Source organism: Vidua macroura, chromosome 20 (assembly GCF_024509145.1).
Source record: "Vidua macroura isolate BioBank_ID:100142 chromosome 20, ASM2450914v1, whole genome shotgun sequence".
Classification (NCBI taxonomy): Eukaryota; Metazoa; Chordata; class Aves; order Passeriformes; family Viduidae; genus Vidua; species Vidua macroura.
In genome coordinates, this window is record NC_071590.1 from 11483214 (window position 1) to 11509177 (window position 25964).

General features: G+C 42.2%; 1 protein-coding gene and 1 long non-coding RNA gene across 2 annotated transcripts; one reads left to right on the forward strand and one right to left on the reverse strand.

The window, feature by feature from the left end:
• The first annotated feature begins 61 nt into the window (after nt 1–61).
• On the forward strand, nt 62–5950 carry LOC128817348 (uncharacterized). Its single transcript, XR_008440169.1, has 2 exons — nt 62–140; nt 5661–5950. It is a non-coding gene; the product is annotated as an uncharacterized LOC128817348 (long non-coding RNA).
• On the reverse strand, nt 1944–21587 carry SMTNL2 (smoothelin like 2). Its single transcript, XM_053995780.1, has 9 exons — nt 20880–21587; nt 14986–15073; nt 14029–14268; nt 13300–13353; nt 11683–11758; nt 9445–9615; nt 8760–8877; nt 7297–7448; nt 1944–5338 (listed from the first exon to the last, which is right to left on the reverse strand). Exons 1-9 carry the CDS (start codon nt 21282–21284, stop codon nt 5212–5214), a joined length of 1431 nt encoding a protein of 476 aa, XP_053851755.1. The 5' UTR covers nt 21285–21587; the 3' UTR covers nt 1944–5211.
• Nucleotides 21588–25964: the final 4377 nt, after the last annotated feature.

Here is a 25964-nt window from a genome sequence, read left to right on the forward strand (position 1 = left end):
GCGCCGCCCGCAGCGGCGCCCCGCGCGCGCCGCGCTAACGAACGGCCGCGGGGAGAGCGGCGGAGGCACCGCCGGCTGCGCGGACACCCGCATCGCCTTTCCGCGCCACGTGTAATCGCCCAGTTAGTCCGGATGGAAAAGTAAGTCCTCTTCTGCACACCAGCTCGCTTACCACGTTCCATTGTAATGCCTCTAAAAAGGATTTTACAAAGGAGCGGTTCCTCACATTGTGAATTTTGTCTGGATGTATGTCGTGGGGACAGGACATTTTCATGCTCATTATCCCAATCGTGGTTTCTGTTCCCTGTCCTCAGTTTGTTTTGTCTTCCTTCCCCCCCCCCCCCGGCTGGCTGCTGGCTTGCTGCTTAGCTTGCTTGCTGCTTTGGCTTGCTGCTGGCTGCATGCTTTGCTGGCTCTGCTTTCCTCTCTTTTTTCTCTGCTTTTCGCTGGCTTGCTTTTTTGCCATTTTTTTTTTTCCCTTTTTCCCGGTTTCCGTTGTTCCCTTTCCCCCCCCCCCCCGAAGACGTCGGACCTACTCCGGGCAGGAGCTCCCCCGGGGTCTGCGAAAGAAGCTGCGTACCCTCTGCGGCGAAGAGAGATACAGCTCAACCCTCTTGGACTGGTGAAAACATCTGTGGTCATCTTGGGCTATTTCTCTTGTGCTGGGGAGTGTTTTTTTGTTGTGCCTTAATAAACAAGTTTTTTCCACTTTCCCCTCTGAAGGAATTCCTCCCGAACCCGGTGGTGGGGGGAGGTTGCGGAGGGTTTGGTTTCCTATAGGGGGCTCCTTTGGAGGTGTTTTCCCCTAATTTGTCCAAAACCAGGACAATGTAGAAGATGGGGTCACTATTTGTGAAATGGCCAAGTCCTCAGCCTGGAAACGTCTCACGTTTTCTGCGGAGGAGTCTAACCAACCAGCATTCATGAGACTAGATCTAAATTAAGTATGTTGTCATGTTCCTTGTTGGTTGCATGAAAAATACCATAGATAGTCATATTTGTCAGAGAATCAATCAGCAGAACTGCTGCCACTGTGTTGAAGTAGGAGAGTTCTCTAGGTTAAGCTCACACTGCAGCATCATTAAATGTTTTCTTTCAATTTTGCTGAAATCACAAAGCAGACTAACGTAATAGGTGTGAACTGTGGTGTTCCACTTGTGTCCAAAATAATCCATGAAGAAAGGCTGAGAGGGCTGGGGCTGTTCAGCCTCCAGAAGGCTCATCGGAGAGCTTCTGGCAGCCTTTCAGTACTTAGAGGAGGCTTCTAAGAAAGATGGGGACAAACTTTTCATTAGGGCCTGCAGCGACAGGATAAGGGTTAACAGTTTAAAACTAAAAAGGTTGATTTAGACTAGGTATAAGATGAAGTGGCTGCTGGAACCCGGGGCTAGCTCTTAGAACTCCGGTGCCACGCCAGGAGTGGGGAACTGCCTTGGTATGGGGATTTACCAGAGGCAGAACGTTTAGAGCCACGTGCTCTAAGGTGCCAGACACAAGCCACGACAGGGACCAGGCAGAGGAGAAAGGAGGAGGCTCTCTGTCTTGAGGTTCCAACAGGAACAGTTTATTCCAGGTAAAGGGAGCAGGACAAAAAGCCCCTAGCTGTATAGTGCAAGGGTTTTTTTTCAGATACAAGTCAGGGGGTGGATACAAACAGCGAACCAACAGGGAATCTTCAGGGGAGGAGTGAGGAGACTACATCAAGTGTCTGGGGCCAGTTGGGGTAGGAGGATGTAGAGGATGGATCACATGGGCCAATGGGGCTTCCAGGAGTAGGGGTGTTGCAGACAGGGATTGGCCTGAGGTTTAAGTGGCAGAGAAGGTTCGGGAACCAAGGCCTGGGTAGCCTTGACAGGCAGGGAAAGAGCTGGAACAAGAGGCAGGGAATGGCATGAGGGACACCTATAGGGAGGGTAAAACCCAGGGGTAAACCAACTTGGGGAGAACATGGGGGTACAACAGAACAAACCACTTAACAAGGAATCAATAAAATAATTTTGAACCACAACAATAGGGAAGAAATTTTTTACAGTGAGGGTGGCAAAATACTGGCACAGGTAGCCAGGAGAGCTCCCCATCCCTGGAAAAATTCCAGGTCAGTTTTGGGCTTGGCCTTGAGCAATCTGATAAAGCTGAAATCATAGAATCATTGAATGGTTTGGGTTGGACATCCCTGCTTATTGCAGGGGGGAATTGGACTAGATCACCACCACAGTGATCAATCCCTTCCAGCCCAAACTATTAGCTCAGTATGTTTGAGCTATAACTGCACCGAGGTTGTGAGTTTGATCCCATATGGGCCATTCACTTAAAGAGTTAGACTTGATGATCCTTGTGGGTCCCTTCCAGCTCAGAATAGTCTGTGGTTCTATGTTAACTCCTCTGAGGCTTTATGTAGACATAGATGCATTTTAGCATAACCGAAAATGGCTTTCAACTGCATCTTACACAAAGCAATCCCATCTTTTATTTTGGACTCTTTACCTCTGTAAGCCAGGCCGGGTTTAAATTAATGATACAGGGTGGAACCTTTGGGATAGTTTCATACATAATTACATATCGTGTAAGCATAGGTTTGAGCATAGTTTTAGATTAAACACTTTATTGGAAATATCACACAAAGGGAGAAGTGAGGAAAAACATTCATCCAGTTATTACACTTGAAAATAGAAAGACTTTGCTGCTATGGGAAGCATAGTCTTAAAAGTAGATGATGTCTCTGCTGACATTATCTTGAAAATATTGCACAGAACAAACTGATATAGCTTTTAAAAGTAGGATCAAGTTGTCAATAAACAATTGTAGTTATACTTTTAGATATAATAGAGAAACATTTAAAAAGTTAAGAAACAGTCCATTTGTGTAAAATATATACTACGCCGACTTAATAGATTGTTCTTTTACCATTCATGCTAAACACACTGTCATATATACACACGTGCTCTGCATTTTTTAAAAAATAAAAATACTGAAAAATCAATTGGGGGCACACATTATATACTTTAATTTCAATTTAATCATAACAATTAAATAGTTGAGATCATTCATATAGAGCAGACCTCTTAATGCACAAAGCTGTAAAGTTTTTCTAAAAGTATGTCATCGCACTGCACTATCTCCCTAACCCTTACACACAAACCATCAGAAGATCAACTCAGCTTACACTCTTCCACTTTCCTGCAAACAGGTGGCTGGTAAGTCCCAGATATCTTTACAATCACCTCTCTGAAGCAGGAAGACTTTAGAAAACCTGTACAAATACCTTGTGGGTAGCTGCAAAAACAAACTAAATTACAGAAAGGATGTAGATTCACCCTGTTGAATTTGCAATAATTTTACAGTCTAAAAGTTCCTTTATATAATTACATGCTATTAGGCCTAAATTGGCCAAGTACTTACCTGCGTCTTCAGCACTCACATCACACAGTTAAATCATCTATGACCTCGGACTGTGAAGGAATGCGATGTATTAAGCCAGTATTGCCCCTCTTGTGGTAGTTACGATGGACCTTGGCTCTGCTACTCAAAAAGTATTCTACTGTAAGAATATAAATAGGTGTATTGTGTGTGCCAGTTTTGGACAGATTTCTCCTCAAAACTCCCCCAAAACATAAGTACAATGTGTTTATCCTTACAGTGCATTTGGTAGAGCTACAGGCTCACACTTACACCTCAGAATTATAATCATTCATGACAAAGTAAAAAACTAAAGGCAATGGCATTCATATGCTAACAAAGCAGTTGCTTCATTCATGGTTTTTAAGTAAACTAGACTAGAAAGGGAGACTGAACTAAAATCATATTTCAAATGCAATTGAACTTACGTACTTTTTAAACTGAAATTCAGAGCGCACAGAATCATGACTGGAAGAAAAATCTTTTAAGTAAAAGCTCTGTGTTTTCACTGATTTTACTTGGTTATCTGTCACATCATTCTAAAAAGATGCAATAAATCTGAAGAATGCTTGACATGTTTTATTATAAATTGTCATCAATACAGAACCAAATTAATCTTTCTAAATATCTACAAAAAGCACAAGGGCAGGTTAAAAAACATTCTCAAGCATGAGCAGACAACTTGTGGCTTTCAGTTTTTTCTTTCTATGAGCCTGTTCTTAGGGAAGAAATAATTTTAGAAGGCTTTTTTTAGTCCAGTAAATCTGGAATAATGTAACTGTACTGTGGTTTTAATACTAATTAAACTGAGAACTGAAACCAGTGCAAGGCTTTTGAAACTATTTCAAAACTCCCACATCTTTCATATATATTTTTGTGTATTGTTCATCTGTCTAAGAATCAGCATCTGTACTGAACAAGTTGTAAAGAGTTCACTCTTGTCCACACTGAAGAGCTGCTCTCCCCCGAGTCCAGGTAAAAGCACATTACAGGCTTGTTTCTATTACAACTATTCAAAGGATTTTGTACCTTGCTAGCTCCTATATTTCCTGCAGTCCTAAACCATGCAAGCACACAATCTCAGACAAAGAACAGTCCCAGCTGTTGCTAGTCTTATCAAGAAATTAATCCAGGACTGCCAGTAGAGGCATTAGCAACCCTCTCAGCAAATACTATTAGATTTGACCATTACAGACAAAATGCCACCACACTAATCAGACAAGAGGTTATGCTCTCTTTATGCTTTAAGAGAACAAAACAATGCCTGTTTGATCTCAGTGTGTGTATGCTAGAGTGGAGGGGTAGGGTTGGAGGAGAGGCATTATTGCCCTAGGGATTGAGTACTCTAGGTTATTATTTGCTAAACAGAATTTTCCTTGTCCATCTGCTATTTCTTTTATACTATGTTCAATAGAGAAGTGAAACTGAAGGTGCTATCTTCTAGAGTTTTACCTTCATAGCAGAATCACTGCATAAAATTGTCCCTAGACTTACAGACAGGAGAAGTACATTTGCTTCCTGTGATCTTTAAATATAAAAATCCAATCTACTACTAGCACCAAAATTACAATATTTGCCTTTGCCAATTTCTTCTTGTCTTTTTCAAACCTATTTCCATATTACTGACACGGTGATGTGATCAACACTTCAGGGCACTGCTCAGCAATACTTCGGTCAGCCAGCTACACAGCTGTATGCAAATGCTTACAGGGACAGTACAAAGCAAGGAATAATACTGTGTTCCATTTGCAAAATGTCAGTCTTCCCATTAGCATGCTGTATTTGACCCTTCTGGCTGGAGGGGTGTCGATGGTTTTATTCAAAGCGTCGTAGATGACTGTACAGAGACTGGACATAGGTGAAGACACACATGGGATCTGGCTTGTGACCCATCACCATCATGTCTTCCACTTCTATCAGACGGTCACAGTGAGCCATTTTCCTGTATTAACAATAAAACAGATACAGCAAATCAAGAGTTACATAACTGCTTCCAGGATTCATTTGATGCTCTGATTTGAGCACCATTGAAGCATTTAAGAAATCCTGAGATTCACTGGCAGCATTTCATTTCACAATGAATTGAGCAGGGTCAGGCTGGACATTGTTCTTTTTATGACCACGGAATATTCCTGCTCTTTCCGTCTCTTGCTTTATAGTGGGATCTGATCTTAAGCCCTGGAGGAGTGGTGCTTTCTTCACTATCATTCCACGTTCCTCTGTAGCATGTAGCCCAATCTCACACTACTCTGCCCATGTCTCAGTTTTTGGTTAATATATAGGGAGTTCCAAAAGAATGGAAAAACTCAAGAGAAGATGAGATGTGCTGATGAAGGTCTATGTGGCTGCGAATTGTTTGTTCTCCACCACCCCATATCTTCAAGATGTGAGTGATCTGGACCAGCAGAAAGGAACAGATCTGCAGAGGCTTAAGATGAAAAATCACAAGGGCAGGAATCAATTTTATCAGCATAGCTAATACTGGGGTGACCAGCAATAACTGAGAAAATAGCCTTTACTGGCACTCAAATAAATCAGTTTAAAGGCAATCATAGCTATGAATAGTAATTTCTGTAATTTTCTCTCACCTGATGTTTCTTAGTGTTGTGTTTGTGGTGTCTTTTGTTCTCCCCTAAACTAACTGTTTACATAAACTGAGGTAGAAGAACACTGCAGCTTTCCTTTGAGAGTTGTAGATCGTTTTTTAGAGATCAATCACCTAAAAGTATCACAGAATCTCCTTCAATTCATTGACAAGCAACAAAATTTTTTATATATACATATATGTGTACTTATAAAAATACTTGTATTTCTCAAATTAATTCCTTTGCTAGAGGCTGTAATAAAGAGAAACAACATTATATCAAGAAATTTCAAAGGTTTTTTCTGAATGGCCAATGGCAAATCCAGTTCTTTAAGTTACCTCATTAGCCATGTGTTCCTACCGCCTGTTATCATTTAGAAAAAGTGTACCAAACCCAGCTGCATACCACATGGAGAGGTCTTAAGGTAAGAATCATGTTGATACAAGCTCAAAAATGTTACTACCTCTGACTGTCAGGTTCACATTCATAATGACTTTAACAAATAAGTTAGCATTTAATTACCTGCTATACGGCATAAAAAAGAATCTGGATAATGTGACTGAAGGTATTAGCTCTGCCTGTTTTCAGAAGTGCAGTTACCTGGTTGAGATACCAAGAAGCTCACAACCTTTGATCTGTACTTACACTGAATTCAACCTTTGTTCTTTTTCAAGCAAAACAAGGTACAGTCAGAGGTGAAGTCTCTCACATGTATTATGCATTCTCTCCGCAGAGCTTTATTTTTTTTTTTTTTGGCATGATACATGCAAGCTAGTAATACTGATGCCTTAAGTTTTAGCTTTCATATTATCCAGATTCTGTACTGCATTAGTATATAAGTCAGAACTTCATATAAAGTGTTAGCAAGTTCTCTTCACAGTTTAGTCAGACAAAACAATCCTTTTCCAGCCTGAGAACCAAAGACACTGTTGCAGCTTCAGGCCCAAAAAATATAAACAGCAGTGAATTGAGGAGAGCAATCTAGGAGGATGGGGCTTCATAATATGAAGCTGTAATTGGACAATTAACCCCAATATGTAAATGGACCAAAACTTACAAAAGCATGAAAACGTGTGATCCATCGTCCATCTCGGGTGTAGCCTCGGCCAGGCTCTTGTACTGCCCAAGGTGTATCCTTTGAAGGCCTTTTTACTAAATACCTACTTTATTCCTTTAACACTGTCTAGCCTCTGTTCTAGGTAGCCTTCCAAGACATCAATACAGAGTCAAAAAGAATAATAATGAAACTCTTCACTGCTGCTCAGGTGCATTAGACTTGAACTGGAAGCACTTCACAGAGCGCTAATGTACTCACTCAGCCGTTGTGAAGGCCAGCTCAAAATTCTGCTTGCGATTAGCTGGGTCAAGCTTATTATAATCAAAAGCTTCAGGGAAGAAAGAATGCACAAGAGCGCAGAATGCCATCCCATCGTTCCAGCTTGAGGAGAAGTTCTGGAGATCAATGTGCTGTCATGATAAAAAAATACACATATTAATGCAGCACAAGGGAACAAATAAAAGCAGCTGGTTTTGTTCAATGCAGTTTTCTATTGTTCTTTCCCACCAGCAAGAGCACAGGCTTTATTTTTTTCTTCCCATCTTTGTATGTCCATTTCATTGTTGACATTCTGGGAAAAAAATGGCACACTCAGCAATAAAAGCTCTTTGCCTGAAATACCCAGATGCAAAGCAGACGCATAGTCAAGGTCCCTGATCCAAAGCCCACTGAAAATACTGTGAAGAATCTCATCAACACCAGTGAGCACTGGAGCAGGCCCAATGCACCAGCTCAGTATCTGTGGAAACTAAGGACACTACTAATACATGACCATATTCACCCTATGGAGGATCTAAAATTGAAGAACAGTTCATTTTGTGAATAACACTAGATAAAGACTATGCTTACTTGCTTTGCCAAATTCAATATCTGTTTACACACAGATAGGCAGAAATATAGGAAAAATCATATCTACTGCACAACCTGATTCTCAAAACAAATTCTTATTGTTACTTTCAAATGCCACAGTGAAAAGGAACGTATTTGTGCTCTTGTCTCATGCTGCTTTCCCATCACATAAAATTCAAGCCCCAGCTTTTCTAGTAAGCAATTAACCATAATTCTAATTAGTTCTGCTTATTTAAACTATAATGTACAGTTTAGCAATAATTATGCACATTTAGTAACATTGAAAAACATACTAAATACACACAAAACAATCCCTAGGGAAAAAAAATTCTGTATTTCTTTGACAGTTGCAGTTTAAGGCTAGATAAAACGAATAAAATCTCAACTGCTGTATTCTTTTAGTGACACTGATGCTACCTCATAAAAATTTACTCACAATGTGATTCAAACTCAACCATTTACTACAAATTCATTTGTCAAATACTAACAGAGTACTTGGGTCTGTATGTAGCAAAATGGCCATAGTCTTCATGTATTCAGAACTTGTCATGTATAATGTGAATAAAATATTACAGCCTGCAACTAAGAAAAAAAAAAGGTCTGAGCGTATACTGAAATTTATATCCATAAGCACAAAAAGGTCAGCTTTTAGAAAAACTTTAATAGACATACAGAATCTCATTCATGCAGTCACTGACAGTCTTGAAGTGCTGCCTTCACAAACCGTGTTTGTGTTACCCACACAAAAATTGATCACCTTGAGGAAGTTAACTCATTCTCTAGCATATTTTACATTCACTCTTTGAGCACAGAATTTGGCAAATTCTCTTGAAACAAAAAAGAGAGAGATGAAAATACTAGCATATCTTTACCTTGTATCCTATGGTTTTTGAGCGACACCAGTCTAACAGAATTTGTTTAATGCTGCTAGCGCTGGCAACCCCAAAACTCAGCGACCTCTTCAGCTTAGCTCTGGATTCTCCTTTTCCTCTGGAAAATTAACAGAGACCAGATTAAATTACATTCTAGAAAAACTTAAACCTACTTGTCAGGAATATTTATACAACTTTGCCCAGGTCAGCCCCTGCCCAGGTGATATTTGAGAAACATGTTGCTGAAACCTTGACTTGTTGGCCCTGCAAGAGAAACGTAATTTTTATTAAACAAAAGCCATAATTCCAATTCCAAGCCCTCTTTTATTTAAATCATACTCCAATCAAGAAGTGTCCATATTTTGATCCTCAATGAATGGCAACAGAAAGTCACTATATTTGCAATCTCCTATAATGATGGAGAGGGCAGCTTTCACAGAACTCTTCCCTGATAAAAGGCACCTGCTGCCTTCAGCTGAACAACTCCGAAGTCAGAGGAGTCTGTAGCTGTGAATTTCCAAGGCTTGGTCTGTAAAGTCAGTGAAACTTTAGAGGCCTCATATTGTCCCTTAGCTCCAAATCCGACACGGAGAGAGTTCTCCCACCCAGCTGTACTCTGCTGGGAGTAACTGACCAATTAGTTTCCCATTAACAAACCGTTCTGGAGACAAGGACTGAGACGTACTTTCCATCATCACGTTCAAGTTTCTCCAAAAGCGCTTTCCTGGCCTGCGTTCCTGCAGTCCGCGGGAGCGTCTGAGACCGCACCAATTCTCGCCTCCTTTCAACTTGGCGATGCACAGTAGGAGGAGGTGAGTAAGAGCTGGGGGTCACCTCACAGTAACTGTCAATGGCACTGGAGAAAGATAACGTGAAAAGTATGTGATAAACAAAAGAGTAACACTCTGCAGTGACAAGAGCCAGCATAAAGGTTCAACCGTTGTCTCTAAACCTTCCAAAAGATCCATTTCAAGAGGACCTGCATGAGTCAAAAGCTATGGTAATAAAAGTAAAATTATTATTACACGCAACAGCACTTAAGTATTGAAGCCCCTAAGGTACTGTTACAAATAAGACACAGCTGGACAAGCCATAAGCACTTTGTAGCACTGAGCAGAACAACAATTCAAAACCTTTGAGAAAAAAAAGAAGACAAAAGAAAAAGTTGTGGCCAGACAGGAGCACTAAATCCCATCGATTTCCAACTTCAGGCTTCTCAGAGGCTGTGACATTTTTAAAATGAAACTTGAAGAGTAAATCAGAAAGTACTTTTGAAATTTTTACTTTGAGCGCACAGAATTCTGACCTTCTGACAGTGTTGCTTTACTGACTGCAAGCTGTATATGTGATTGAGAAATACGGGATTACATTCTAATTCGTGTTTGTTTGAGCCATATACTGCTTCATTGGCATTAATGAAGCAAGCCAAACATTGCATTTGGAATTATTCCACATCACAGAGATGGGGAAACAGGCAAAGAACAATGACAACAGTGTCACGCATTAATTTCTGGCACAGATGGAGGTCGGGTATGACACCAAGTTCTCCAGGGTGCTCAGCATATCATGACTCAAATATTGAAGTGCTGATGTCGGGACTACCTCAGAAGAAATGTAATACCTAATTTGGGATTGTTTTCAAGGCAGATACAAGCCGAATTTAAGAGATTTAAACTTTCTTCTCTCCAATGTTTTTCTTGATGGATATTTTGCATGCTAAGGTTGTCTGGATATGCCAGGAGTAATTGTGATACCATGTAATCCTCTACTAAGCAACTGCAACTCTTGAGTTAATAATGAATGTGTAGTAGTCCTCAGCAAGACATTTATCTACAAATTAAACTCTAGGCTAGCCAAAGTAAGGATATTTGGTAGTGATCATATGTTGGTTTCCAAAAATAAGCCCAAAGTACTAATTTCAACACAGATGAGTATATTTAAAATTGTTTTCAAAGGACCTGACAACTTCCTCCTCCCAACAAAAATCCACCACTATCAAGCACTGATAATCTTACTGATTAAGACTAAAACAATGTGGAAATGTTAGGTCTACTTGAAAGTGCTCTGTAAAATTTTGTCCTTTCTCATCTCTGTTCCACTTAGCCCAGAGGAAAGCCCACAGCCTTTAACAGGCTTAAAATACAGCACCAGTGACTCATTTGTTCTTCAGTGCACTGGTGGGGCAGCCTGAAGAAGTGTGCCCCGCTCCCCCCTCCCCCCCCCCCCCCCAAAAAAAAAAGAGCTAAATGTGCTAAGGCTATCCAAAGCTGTAATCACAGGTGTGATGTTGATGTTCAGCCTACTAGATGCCTCATGGAAAGAAAGGTGTGAGGATTAACCAGGATATGGCCCTGATATAGGAATCAGAGGTACAAAAGAGCAAGTCATGCAGGGGATTTAGGGCGAATGAGTGATCCTCAAACTAGACATATAGCAAGCATGATATATAGAGCAGGTTGCTGATTTCCCATGAGAAGTACAATCAATAATAACCTGGTACATTTCACCTGAGAATATTCAGGGTATGTATGTAAGGACTGCTGTGTTGAATGAAAATTACTACGTACAGTACATCACTAGGATGGTTTCAGTACAGATAGTGTGATTTATTCCAGTAGTCACTGATTTGTTATTCCCTGAAAGTAGAAGTGTGGTTAAGAGGAATATGCCCATTTTCATGTTGATGGACATAGTACATACATTACGAACATTAATGTAATTTAATGTATGTACATACATACATTAAATGAACTACCTATGTTAATGTAAGAGATGATGGGGCAAATAGATTAATGTACGATTACACATCCAGTGCTTAAAAACAGCATCTGGGACTCACCTGTTTTCCAAGTCAGCAGAACACCTGTCCCTTGAGACTACATTGACCACAATGGCCTAACAAAATGTCACGAAAAATGCATACCTTTCACCAGTTTTGGCTCCACTACGCAGCCCGTAGTTCACAGTTGAGACAGGCTTGGTGACAGAAGTAGCATTCTCTATATAAAAACAGAAAAGATGCATTAGTTCAGAAACTTTCCTCATGTGCTTTCAAATAGAAACTTTCCTCATGTGCTTTCCTGATGGATAGACACACATTGATTTTTACTCACCACACTGTAAAGCTGCAGGCCTCTGACTTCCATATAAGCTAACAAGCTGGGGAAGGATTTTCCCCAGCAGTTCAGTTCCTCTGTAAAATTGTTGCACTGCAGCAAGGATAGTGTAAGCATACCAGAAAAGACTCTGAGAGGATGTCTTTGATAAAACTGCAGTCGGAAGGTCAGATGACTTCAGGCCCTTGTGCAATCCTCAGAGGAGAGCACGCTGCCACTGACATTTCAGTTAAAGGAAAAAGTGGTGCTTGCAAAAGTCATTCTAGCAGACAAGCCCTGGGGAGTTTAATGTAATTGAGTGCATAATTTAAATTACCTAATTTCTACCAGGAATACATTTTAGTTTGTAAAGTAGAACAGACTCGAAGTTGCAAATGTGGCTTAAAATCAACTTTGCATCTTCCTCCCTCCACCTATGAGGTTCTGTCTTATGTGCTTTGCGTCTTAGGGCTCAGCTCTGGACTCCAGCTATGCTCTATAATTGCAGAACAGTGGAACATCTTGCCCAATTTTAACATACCAAAGCCAAAACTTGTTGCATAAACCAGCAACTAATTTCTTGAAAGCTCCTTCTATACACGAGGGACTGCCATCTTAGAAGCAATTCAACCTGATCGCTCTTGCTCTCTGAAAATGCAGAATTCTCCCCTCTTATAGAAGTGATCCAGATCAACTACATTTTTCATGTAAAACACACTGGTAGATACCAGCATACAGATGTGACAAATTTGTGACCACTAACAATTGGCAGATTTTTATGCCAATCTCAGATGTCTTCAGATGAGGAGGAATGTAATCCTTATTCCCGAAGGGCTACACATTTTGCTAAATAAACCAACACTTGAGACCACCGTGAAATGCCAGTATATTGTGCAGACAGTAACAACTTGGTGACAGCAATCAGAGGTACTTTTGGAGAGAGCTCAACTCATCTATTTCAGCTGAAATCAGAAATCCTTAAAGCATTTTGTCCTTTGCCACATTTATATTACAAAGGAGACTCCTTACTTTTATCTTGCTCAAAGTAATTTGCTTCAATATACGTGGGTGGGCACACCACTTTCCAACTGCCTTGCATGCAGTCACAGTTTTCACTTGATCAGCTGAAATCTTCACTGCTCAAGCTGTCTCCCTGCCACACTTTTCTGGCGCTTATGGTTTCCACTGCAGAGATTGCCTAACGATACACACAAACATCACTGTGCAAATAAGGGTAAGTACCCCTCACTTTGAACTGATTAAGAATCTGATGAAGTAGAAACAAGTGTTCATGATTCTATGAGTCTGCATACAGGCTTGTTAGCAATATTAGTATTACCGTGTAGCTACAAGTCAAAACTACATGCTCAGATCTGAATCCCCCAAAGAGCATGGAATCATTCTCAATTTTTGTTGCATAAGGGCATGCAGATAGGAACACTCACCTCCGGTGGCAGATGAATCCATTGTTTTCGTTGTAATTGAATTCCAGTCCTTCACTGTATCAGCACAAAGACAAAGGAAGTGTTTGCTATATTCTTAGTCTTAGTAAGATAAAAATCAAAAGAATAACCTGCAAATGATCCCTATCTCTTGCTAGCAATCCCATCCCAGTCTCCTTCTGTAATTTCTGACCCATATATATAGTCCAATTTCTAAGTGTCACAGCCAAGGATGAATGGCTTCCATACATTTTTTTTTTAAACTCAGTTTCAATATAACTAAGATTTTGCAATCACTGGCATGTGTCTATGTGTCAGACTGCTGTGTCATTCCTTCCTCCAAATGACTATTAGAACCTGTTGGCCAAATATCTGCCTAACTTCTCACAGGGCCTCCAGTCCCAAAGCACTAAAAATGTCCACAAATTTCATGAAAAGAGCTGGGCATGTTTAAGAGATTCAGTAACTTACTGAATTCAGTAACTGTGCTGTAAGATACGCTTCACTAAAAACTCAACTACGTTCGGCACAAAAATTCTCTGCAGATGTGACATTACAGCTGAAAGCTCCAGCTAGGACCCACAGTATTCCAAATTGGAGTGTCCCGCAATGGGATATATAGCCAGAGAAGCAAGGTTTCATAACTACCACAAGGTCACAGGACAATACTCATAGCAGCAGTTGAAGAAAGACAATGGGATGCAGCTTCAGCAAGTTACTTTTCTCTTTTACCTGGCTGGTTGGAACATTTTACTCCCATTGTATTTGCGCTCTTTCCCTGTCCCAGCAGGCAAGATGTATTGGTTGTTCCTGTTGGACAGATGTTCTCTCCTGAAAACTTCTCAGATGTCCTGGTTACTGCAGTAACGGGAAGGTGGGGCATCTGTAAGGTGACTGCAGGGGCATGGGCTTCAGGGGACGAAGATTCTGACATCTGAAAGCAGGTCAGTTCATGGGTGACTTTTGCCTGACCTGAATAAAAAATGGGCGAGAGGAAGTAAATTTGTTTGCAGTTTGTAACAAAGCTACAAACCAATGTTCATGCAACAACTTTTATTTTACAGGTCATTTGACTTAATCCCTGTGAAACATTGTACCATTTACATAGTAGAAACAACCCGAGCCCAAGTGACCCTTTCAGTCATCACACTTACTCTACACGAATCTCAGCAGGAACAATGTCTTCAGATCATTAATATAGTAGCATTTGCATTTGGTAAGCTTCTCTCCCTCTGCACAGCCCTCACTCCTGCCACTCACACAATCTCCTGCCCTAGTTAAGGAAGAGGCATTTTTGTTTATGGTTTTATGAAACACTGTATGACATTCTCAAAAGCGGAGATGGTAAGTCCTTCCTCCACTGAAGGATGACAGAAGCGGACGGGTGACTTGCAAGATGTTTTGGGATGCAAGACTACAATGGCACCCAGCATAGAAGGCCTTACCGCTCGTGTCTCAAGGTAATGCAGCAGTAATAGCCTCCAATTTATGAAACACCGTAGTACGTGCTTAACAGTAACGCCGAAGTTTAAAAATTAAACTCCTAGTTATGAAATAAAGTACTGGTGCTACTGGATCCATCCTGAAACTATAGCAGATTCTAACCCTTCCAGTGTGACTCCTGCTCTATGACTGCCAAGATCAGGTATTTTACAAGCAGTGCTACTTCATTTCATGCCCTGTTCCTACCTGATGAAGATCGATGCCCATTTTCAATGATGGAAGAACTAAAAACTCTTCTAAACTCAGGTTTCTGGTGGTCATCCAGGTCTACGCTCTGTCAGAACAGACAACAGACATGACAGCTAAATTTCAAACAGCAGCAAAAGTGAGAAGAATATCCAGGAACACCTGCCAAGAACAGATCTTCCTTGTGCAAGTGACCACAAAATAAGAAAGGAACAACTACCTAACCCCAGGAGCCGAGCCTGCAAATGAACCATTAGCAATGCATAACTTAAATCAATCTTCACACACACATCCTTAACTGGACCCCAAGCACCTAGGAGGTGTTATCTTTTGTTAGATAAAGGTATCACCATCCACTGCAATGGTGATCAACAGAAGACTCGATGTAACAGTGGAGAAATTGTTTGAGATTGCATGGAATAATGCTGTGCATTTTTTTTCTATTTGCTGCAGAAAGAAATTACAGTATAAAAACATATTGTATAGGCATTACAAAGTAAATTCAATCCTAGGACACTACAGCTATTTTATAATCTATAACTTCTGTAAGGATAGCTTTTTTCTGGCAAAAGCATAAATTCTCCTCATAATGGCTGTCAATATAATTCCAGAAAAATCAGCCAGGAATTTTTTTGTGGGTTTAGTAGGAGGTTGTGGAGTTTTTTTGTTTGTTCGTTTGATTGGGTTTTTTGGCTGGTTGGGCTGGGGTTTTTTTGGGGGTGAAGGGGCATGTTAAACCGTGAGGAACTATGTGCTTTTTGGCTGCGTAACTAAAGGAAGAAGAAACTGCTTCACAGATACGTGATTGCTGCAGTTAAGTTTCCAAGAAGAAGCAGTAGCTACAAGTAGTAGAGAGAAATTCCCCAACACACAGTCCACAAAAACGTTCATTGATTGCGTAGTTGTATCCAGATGTTTTAATTTCTGGGGAAAAAAACCCTATTTTGAAACTTTTGAAAAAGGTACTGTGCATGAATAAACTTGGTTATTACTAGCTGCCAGGATTGAGAAAATTACAAATTAAATAAATACTAATTATAGAAACCACACAGAATCAGGGGTTCAGAACTTTTATTGCTGCATTTAGTGCAATTGAGATCCCAGTCAACAATTATTGCCCATATCCAGAACTGAAATGTAAAGCATAGCTAATGCAGCTCCCTAGAATGTACCCATGATACACAGTTAGAACTGTTTAGCCATTCATGTCAGTCATTATGACCTGAATGTGAAGAATGCCTGTGTAGACCGTAAACATGAATCTACTTTTATAAGCTGGGGAAGTGTGGATGAGTAAAATCATCAAATTACATGATCGTTGCAAAGGTCACGTAGCATTCTACGCACTGAACTGGCTTTCTAATGCAGTGTCAAGTGCTGCATTACCTTATTTCATGCAAACCTGGCTGCTACAGTTTGGCTAACAGTGCCAAAGAAGAAACTGATACCAGGCTGGAGGATGGGGAAGAAGGCCCATGTGCTGACAGAACAGTGGGAGGATTTGAAATCACATTCTGACATGCATTTAGTAGTGTCAGGCTGAAGTACTTTCAAAATCCACTTTGGAGATGCCAAGCTTCTGACAAACCCATGTGTTTAGCAAGACTACTTCTGTCAGTGCTGGTTACATAGATTATAAATAGCAGAGGGAGAACTACACATATCTGTTCTTAAGTACGCATTTGTACAACTCATGTGACAACAACACAATGAAGAACTGATGAAGTTGAAGAAAAGAAAGTTAACTCTAATATTGTGGATGCCTTATCCAAGCTTGCTTGTAGAGCTAATCTCTGTGTAGCTCAGAGGTCTCCATGTAATGGAGGGTGATAATACTTTCCATAGCTATAGGGCTGCTGGAATTCCTCCTTTGCTGTAAAGAAGTTACACTTTGGAGATCCATAACCAGAAGCTGCAATTTTCGCAAGCCAGTAGTAAAAATTCAATGCATTCAGAAAAAATAAGCACCAGTTGACAAGATTAGGAAAAAAAAGAAATACAATTTTTATTTCCTCGCTGAACATCTAAGGTGCATGTCTGTTATGTCTTCAAGATTTTGTTTGCAGCAGGGTCAAATTCTAGAAGAATGACAGACACAAATGATACTACTCTCACTCAAGTGGTAAGATTTCAGTCATTCAGAGTCTTTCATAAAACCACCAACTACCACAAGGGTCACAATACAAATCACTGGTTCTAGAAGAACAGTAATGTCGCCACTGACTGCCACAAAGGCAAGGTTCCACACACTGTTCCTTGCATATATAGACATCACTGATATATCAGATACTGGGAACAATGAAGTTTTGAGGAAATGCAAACAAGCCAGCTAGACACCAGCAAGAGGTGTACCACATTTACCCCTTAGTTCTACTACTAGAAAACCATTGTCCATAAGACAATACTAGTATTCTCTATGTGTAATTAACCCTGCTACGTGAAGAAAAAGCTTGGAACTCCATGAACATATTAGAGAAACTATTGCACTGAAGAAAAACAACAGGAGTACTTCTCATAGAACCTTTTTTGAAGTAAGCCTGGATATACATGGATAGGAGGAAACAATTCTTCCTTAACAGTTTCAGCAGGTGCCTGTGGCTATGCCACAGTGAATTAAAACAAAACAAACAACAACAAAAATAATCTAGATAAGGATCAAGGCAACCTTGAAATGTCACCATTCCAAAAGGACACTTGGAGGAAGTATAAGATAATAATAAGTTAAACCAACAGACTTCCTTTATCAAACATAGGAGTTAAGATAGTTTGGAAATAGAGCATGTCATGCTCTATTAATTATGTAATCTCCTTGTCATTATAGAACCATAGAATGGTTTGGGTTGGAAGGGATCATAAAGATCATCTTGTTTCAACACCTTGACATGTGCAGGGATTCCATGCATTAGATCAAGTTGCTCAGGAACTCATCCAACCTGGCCTCAAAGACTGATACGGATGGGGCATCCACAACTTCCCCGGGCAACCTGTGCTTCACCACCCTCTGAGTGAACGGTTTCTTCCTAACATCTAATCTAAACCTGCCCTCTTTCAATGGTTTAAAACCATTGCCCCTTGTCCTGTTGCTATCTGCTCATACAAAAACAAGTCCCTTACCCTCCTTTTTGTAAGCCCCCTAAAGCATTTGCAGGCCGCAATGAGGTCTCTCTGAAGTCTTCTCCAGGCTGAATAACCACAGCTCTCTCAGCCCATCTTTGCTGGAAATACGTAGGTGATTATATACACCCAAGTTGTGTCTTATGTAGTTACTCACAGGCTGACTAAGTGCTGGGTGCCATCAGGTCATCAGGGAGAGATCCCAATGGGTAATACTCGTTTAGACTTTCATAGGCGGTCATAGCCAGCTATCTATCTCTCTGCGGCTTTGACGACCGCAGGCAGATTCTCTGCAGCCATCTGTCCAAGTTATACAGAAACTCTTCTGACAGTTTTAAAACAGGACACCCTTAAAGTACTTTTAGTCCTACCTCTTAAAGGCATCATGCTCAATCACAAAAACTGTGGAAATATCATAAGTTACAAAGCTCCTGCCAAAATGTAAAATCAGACCAACAAAAAAAACTTTTTAAAACACTCAGTAGCACAGGTATGGCTCCAGGATCCAGATCTTTGAAACTACCTCTTCAAATAGCCCCTATTTTCCACCTTTGTGAAAGCAGCTCTCAAGACTCTGGTGTGGTTAAGAGAGCTGCAGTCTGATATCAAAATAACAGAAAGACTGACCTCCGAATCAGAGTGGCTAACGGCCATTTAAAATTCTACCTAAACCATCATTTAGACTGCTCTTTATCAGCTTTCAAGGACATCATAGCAGAAATTTCCCAGATTAGAATTGAAAGGAGATTTGTGTCCTTGCTTCTGAACTATGCTTGGAATTCCCTGGATTCATTTTTTTTTTCCTAATGAAATTACCAAGAAAAATAATCTAGCAATATTAGAAAAGAATGGCTCAGATACCAAAGATGTTCAGAATCTGCTGCATCAACCCCACAGTAAAAAGGAACTCAATCAGTAAATCTTTTCAGGAGCAAAAGAGCACGTCTTGATTTGCAACTATTTCCAGGTCAGTATTATTTGCTTCTCATGTCTCGCATTATAGAAGTATTTACTAAGACTAGAAGCGTCACCAGTTTTATTATAGGTGCTCGTGTATCTGAAAATATACACAGTGCCATTTATGGTATTCTTTTTCAAATGCTTCAGTCATATAACCAGAAATTGGAATCAACTGAAGGAACAGTGTTCATTACAGAGAATCTGAGCAACCGTCTCAGCAATCAAGTATTGGTCTTTCGCCATTTGCGTGCAGCCACATCAGAACCTGACCCACAAACCCATGTTTTCACTGCACACATTTGGTGTGTATAGCTGTAGCTGCACCTCCCATACTTCTCAGTACTGAAATTCCCTTTCGGTCAGCTCTGCTAACTTGGGAACTTCTCCAACATAAATTGTTGAGAGGGCACTGAAGAACGATCAGCACTTAAGTGATCTTCCTTGAACCCTCAAAGCAAAGCAGGAAAGTTCCTATCCAAACAAAAGCTGTGCTTTAACGCAGACCGATACCTAAAACTGGATATTGGCCATAACATTGATGCAAGACTCTGTGTCCACAGACTGTGAAGTATACACCACAGCGTAGGCAGTGATGATGGAGTGAGGGACCATAATCCCTTGTCCCTTCCGTATCACTCAGCTTACTTCAGTTCCTTGCAATACAAGCAAGCGTGGATAGCTCCACAGAACAAAAAGGAAGCAGTTATGGAAGTTGTATGGATGCTGCTTACCTTTGTCACAGGGGGGAAAGGCAGCAGTTGCTGGAATGTATCAAAAAGCAGTTTTACCTCTCCATTTGCCCAGAGGTAGGAAGCCCAATGCCCCCATTCACAGGTCAATACGAATAAAGAGGGCTGGAATGCAATACAGACTCTGCTCATTCCCACCAATTCTAGTGAATTTAACTTCCAAGCTTTTCTTCTTTAACCCCAAGCCTGGATAGACCACAGACCAGTTTTTTAAAGCTCCAACAGTCTTAAAACCCCCTTAAGACATGCTTAACCAAGAGGACGTAAAACAGGCTGTCATCTGTGAAAGCCAAGTGTCTAGTACCCCAGTTTTATGCAACCAAATCACAGCATAGCGAATGGTTGCGCTCTCCTGGTGTCACGGATGGCACAGGAGCTCGCAATTCTTACCGCAGAGACAGACGCAGACAGGATTACACAAAACATCTCAGTACCAGATGAGCTTTCCACTATTGGGATTTCTGTGCACCAAGCTACAATGCTCCATTACACTGCAGAAAGTTTTATCACTGGGAGGAATGACTACATTTGTGCAAGTTTAGGTCACGGAGACCACAAAAGCTTGCGTCGACCTCTCAGGGACAAGCTGCAGCAGTGAGGGACAGTGGCTGGACAGCAAAACAGACTCACTGTGGGATGTCATCTTAGGGAAGCCACTGCCTGCTATATGCTAAGCTACTCCCCTCTGCAAGCTTGCCAACTGGCAAACAGCATTGGTGGAACACAGATCCCCCAGAATGGAGTCCAAAAAGGATACAAAAATACTTGCGCACACACGTACATTGATAGCCTAGACTGCCCCATCTCCTCTTATTTCTAACCACAGGGGACTGACAGGTTGCTACCACTCTAACCAAGATCCCAGTCTGACCAAAAAGGGCCGTAGTCAGGTAGATCTCCAGGTGGTATCACAGCCAAGACCATTTCTCAGAGCACCTCCCATAACACCACTGACCCCGTGCCGCAAAAGAGGAATCCCGTGTCCCTAAACATTATCCCGTGCAACATCCGTGAAGCATCCCTTCATGCATGCCCTTGGCCCTCCCTCCTGCTGTCTCGTTGGCCACTTACTTGGCTCCGGCCAGCGACCGTTAGCTTGGCACGACCGGAGAATGCGTCGTCGGCCGAACCTTGAGCCGGCGAGCCGGGCCCCACGACCTGAGGGCTCTCCGCTGCCTCGTTCACCCACTCCTGCGGCAACCTCGCCGACCTGCCCAGGGCCTCCACCTGCCGAGACAGGCGCTCCAGCTGTACCCGCAGGCGCCGGTTCTCCTGCTGCAGCTCAGAGACAGCGTGTGCCAGGGGGCTAGCGAGGCGCAGCACCTCCTCCACCTGCCGGCCTACTCCCTGCTTGAACAGCTGGATGTCCACATGGATCTCCCGGACGGCGCCCCGCAGCGTGTCCTCGTAGCGTTCCAGGCCGTCGCAGACAGTCTGCGCCTCCCGACTGTTCAGATGCTCGATCTCGCCGGCCATGGTGTCCGCTCACCGCAGGCTGCGCGGGCAGGGACGCAGGAGGGTCGGGAGCAGCTATCAGCAGACACCGGACCGTCTCCCCCTTCGCCGCCGCCTCTCCTTCTCTTTGAGATCTCCCCGTGCCTCCCGGCGGCCCCGAGCCTGGCCCTAAGCCCAGCCCCCGGCGCCGCCGGGCACGGCCCGTTCTGCTGGGGCTCAGGAGCTCGGCGGGGAGCTCGACGGGGCGCACGGCGCGCCCGGGGCAGCCGCCGCACGGAAGCGGCGCGGGTGGTGCGGCTGCCCTGTCTGCCCCGCTCAGCGTACACTCCTTCAAAGGCGGAGATGGAATTTCGGAAGGCAATGGTGGAACAAGCAGGGGGAAGGGGCGGGGCCACAGGCTCGTTCACAGCTGCCCGGGGACTTTAGGGCCCGAGAGGGCCGGGCGCGACGGGTTGCGGGCGGAGCCGCGGGAGCGAGACGGCTCGAATCGGGCGGCAGCGCCGGTGTGGGGGAAGGAAGAAGTGGGAAATGTGGGTCGGGAAGGAATCGGAGGGAGACGGAACGAGGGGAGGAGGGGTTAATGCCAGATCTTTCCCGGGTTGCTTGGACGATGACGATGTGAAAGTATGCACAGGGGAACACGGAGGCAAAGGGAAAAGAGAACGGTCTTTGAGGGCACAGAGATGGAAATGCACGCACATACACCCTTAGACAAACTGCCAGATTTCTGCGCTTCTGGGCAGAAACTTGTAACCAGCATGTTCACACACGTTTCCCACAGTAGGCTGCAATTCGATGGGCATTAGTATTGAACTGCCAAGTCGTCCAGCAAATCCAATCTGTGTGCATGGTGGATGCGACACGTTTCTGTCAAGCTAGCCAGAGCCACGATGCAGAACGCTTTCAGGTGTATTCTTTACTGCAGCACAAGACAAAAAAACCTCACAGAAAAAGGGAATCAGAAATATTTTAAGCAAATTTGCATCATCGGGTAGCCTATACACATCAGCACTTAATGTCAGGTAACCAACTTCTTTGGTACCATTTAATAATTGTCAATAGTAGCTCTCTTGCAGCAAGTAGCTAAGCCGGTAAATCTAGAATGTGCAGGGAAAGTTGGAGTTCTGCCCCAGTCAGTATGTGTGAAACCCTAAAGCAATAATAACAGAATTCAATTACCATTAGCTCACAGGCCATTTCTTAACATATGCAACCTTATCTAAAAACAATATGTGTGTGTGCATGTGTGTGGTTATTACTGTTGACAGCTCATAGCTATTAGCTAATGGTACTAATAGTGTAATTCATTGGAAAATACTCTTCCCTAGATAGTAAATATTTCCATTTTTACAATTTTTTTAATTACTAAAGACAACTTTTACTTTTTCACAGAACAATTATCTAGTAGACATTTCAGTTTTCTGACAAAAGGTGTTTTGAAAGAAAATTTCCAACCTATTCTCAGCTAGATCTAGCAGAGCCATGCAAATCAAATTGTTTTGCTGTTTACAGCAACCACAGAGTAATCGCAAACCCCCAGTGTTCTTAAAGCTGCTTCTCATTCATGCATTTAGAACAATTTGCAGTACAGGTAATGATACTAACGGTTAACGTACATCCTAATCTCACAAAAACTTAAGTACAACTTTCCATCTGTCTTTCTGTCCTGTCACAAACAAGGAGTTAGCTTTATACTTCAATAGTCTGAAGCCACACCCACCTTTCTGTTCCCTTTGAAATCTTCTCCTTTGGAGCTGTTGCAGGTGGACAGAGCATGGGAATATGTCACTCTCCAAAAGCCTCTCAAAGCAGTTACTGGATGTAAACAGCACAGGTGAAGCCCAAACCAGTGATTCAAAGATGGAAAGATAGTGATTCTCAGATTCTCAGAGCTTAAACTGAGAGATTTAGAATATTTTGATGCCCAAATCCCACTAGGTTCTCTGTCTCAATATCTGATGGCTTTTCTTCTTCAGTAAAACTCTACTGGGAAATAAGATTTCTTTTGAAGTACAGGCAGTTAAGGACCTCTTTTCAGGTCTGAGCCACAACCCAAAGACCAAGACCAATGGGTGCATTTCTGTTTATGGTGTTTCAATAGTTCCCTAAGCACTTGTGGTTATCACTTTTTAGAATCAATCTGGAGTGCTACAAAAAAAAAAAAAACTTATCCTAGAACAGCAGCAATGTGTCATTTCATTAAAACAAACTCTGTTTGCTTCCCTACATTTCTCCATACAAAGACACATGCATGTATAACATAGGTGGGTGTACCCATGTCCATTCAGAAGCCAAAGCATGAGCTGGGAAGTCCTCACCTGATAATAAGTTCTTTCTAGACTTGTGTTAAAGCATACTCATTTCAGACCTTGAGAAAAAACAACCTACTGAAATGTACTAATCTAAAAGCTAAGCAATCCACTGGAAGGTATGCAACAAGGATTTAAAGAGGTGTCTTAGATGTAGAGAGATTTTGGACACTTTAAATATCAAAAGCCCATTCTGAAATGGGATAATTTGAGTGCATGGGTACAATCACTGCTCAGATGAAGTTTCACAGCCTGACTGCATGTGAAACCACAGTTTTTTAGCAACTGAGGAAGGATAAACCTTCTAAATATAAGACATGAGTTATGTTCTTAGTGACTTATCTCGGTCATTAGTTCTAATTTGCAAAGCTTATTGAAAACAGCTGAAGATAACAATCACTCCAAGCAGGCTAACAGCCAAGAAGCCTCAGTTGTTTCTTATAACTGACAGGCAGCTTTTCTGTGTCATTCTCATTTGTACCAGGAATTATTGTAACATTGAAATCACGGTGGCAGAAGGTAGCAGAGCGTACGTGCGAGGCACGTCCACAGATGTACATGCAATCGCACGCACCCAAAGGCAGCAACAGGAGCAGCCATTCCCTGAGCTGAAGTATTCAGCTCCTTTGGCCCTGTTCACTCACCTCAGTCTCCCTTACACCTAAGGATGCCAAGCCCTGTAAAGGGTAACATTTAAGAGACAACGGTTGCTGCCATGGCTGCAAACTTTGTTTTCTCAATACTGATCTTGGGTATCTGAGACCTGGTCATCCTCTCCTTAGCAATCACTATGCGATCATGTGTCTGACAGCGTTCCACAGGCAGTTCCAATTCTTTCCAGATCAGAGTTCTAGCTTTTCATGGCATAAAGCAATTTGATACTCCAGGCTAGCTCCAGCTTACACAAGACTGCCAGCCAAGGGGAAGGCCTCAGCAATAGGACATTTTTTGTCAGCACCTGTCTCAAAGTGCTCTATTACAGAAGAAGTGGAAAAATTCTACAGTCACTTCACACACACAAACCAGTTCTTTATTCACATCTCCTTCTTAGCACCTGCTTCAGCAAGCACAGCACCTTACAATGTGGCTTATTTTTTATTTTCCACAGCACTCAGCTGACCCCATCTGATAAGAGATGCACAGCAGAATAGCAGGCACTTGACAAGCATTATCCTGAAACCTGTGGAATATACAATGCCTAGGTTGCCACCCTGCTACTGCATTCCTAATGAGCTTCTTTACCACATAGAGCAGCACTAGGCTGCCCACACCAACAGTGGGCAGTCTGTGTCACGGGCAACAGCAGTATGCCTCTTTCTACATGGGAGCTTGCTTTTCTGCTGTGTGCAAACCAGAAGCTGTGTCAATGGGATTAACCAGTAGTAGTTAGTACCAGTAGTCAGGACCTGAAGCTTACCTTTCTTTAGAGTACATGCAGAGCAAACTAGGCTCTCCTTTGATAGATCTTTGAAGATTTGCTAAGATTCAGAAAGCTCACAGGCAGTTAAAGAACCTACACACACAACTAAGGAGCACGCAACTTTGCTCCGAAGGTTTTTAGCAGTCAACAGAAATAGCGCTCGGTAAAGGTCAACAACTCATCTTTCTAGACCTAATAACAATAACAGGGCCAGCAAGGTTGTTCTGTGATGACACCCATGGTGATTTATGACCTAAAAGGGGCTGCCTTACAGCAGGAGCACATAAAATGCAGTAATGCTAGTTGCAGCTTGGAGGGGTTAACGAAACTCTCCAAGGGTTTTGCTGAGTGTAGGAAAAGCTATTCTGCCCTTGTTAGCTAATGCTTCTGTGTGGCTTTTAATAGGCTCCTTCTCCCATAGAGAACTGAGATCCACTGAAGCCAAAGAGTTTGGCAAGAAAGTTGTGAAAAGACCAGGAAGGTCAGCTTTTGATCATGAGTTGCAGCTACACTTTGATGGCCTGCAGGCAGTTATTTTTTCACATGTATGTTGTTGGCCTGGAAGAAGAGAAGATGCCAAAATTGACAATTTATGTACTGAATAACTTGGTTGGGGGAAATGCAGGGCAGAGTTGCATGCTGGAAAGACCACTTTCTAATTTTGTGCCACAGATGGACAGATGGGAAACTATTCCTGACAGCTGAATGCAATGTGCATTCATTACTTGCAGCTTTCCCTAGTAAGCACGACACTGTAGCATCAGGAGTGAAGACTGAGTTGAAGAATGACCTCTTATCAATCTAATTACAAAAGGGTGGGGGGGAGGGGGAGAAGAAAGAGACAAAAAACCTGAACCGAACTACAGTACTCTCCTCTTGTCTAAGCCAGGTAGGCCCATTAATGGAACCAGAATCTATAAGAGACTGAGATAACAAGTGAGTAAATTCATCCTCGGCACTTCATCAGCACAG

Excerpts from the sequence above, each read along its gene's own strand:
- SMTNL2 (XM_053995780.1), bottom strand. The coding sequence starts at position 21,284 with ATGGCCGGCGAGATCGAGCATCTGAACAGTCGGGAGGCGCAGACTGTC. Across the intron at positions 11,759-13,299 it reads GGATTCATCTGCCACCGGAG|AGAATGCTACTTCTGTCACC; the intron begins GTGAGTGTTCCT and ends GTTTTTATATAG. Across the intron at positions 9,616-11,682 it reads GGAGCCAAAACTGGTGAAAG|TGCCATTGACAGTTACTGTG; the intron begins GTATGCATTTTT and ends ATCTTTCTCCAG.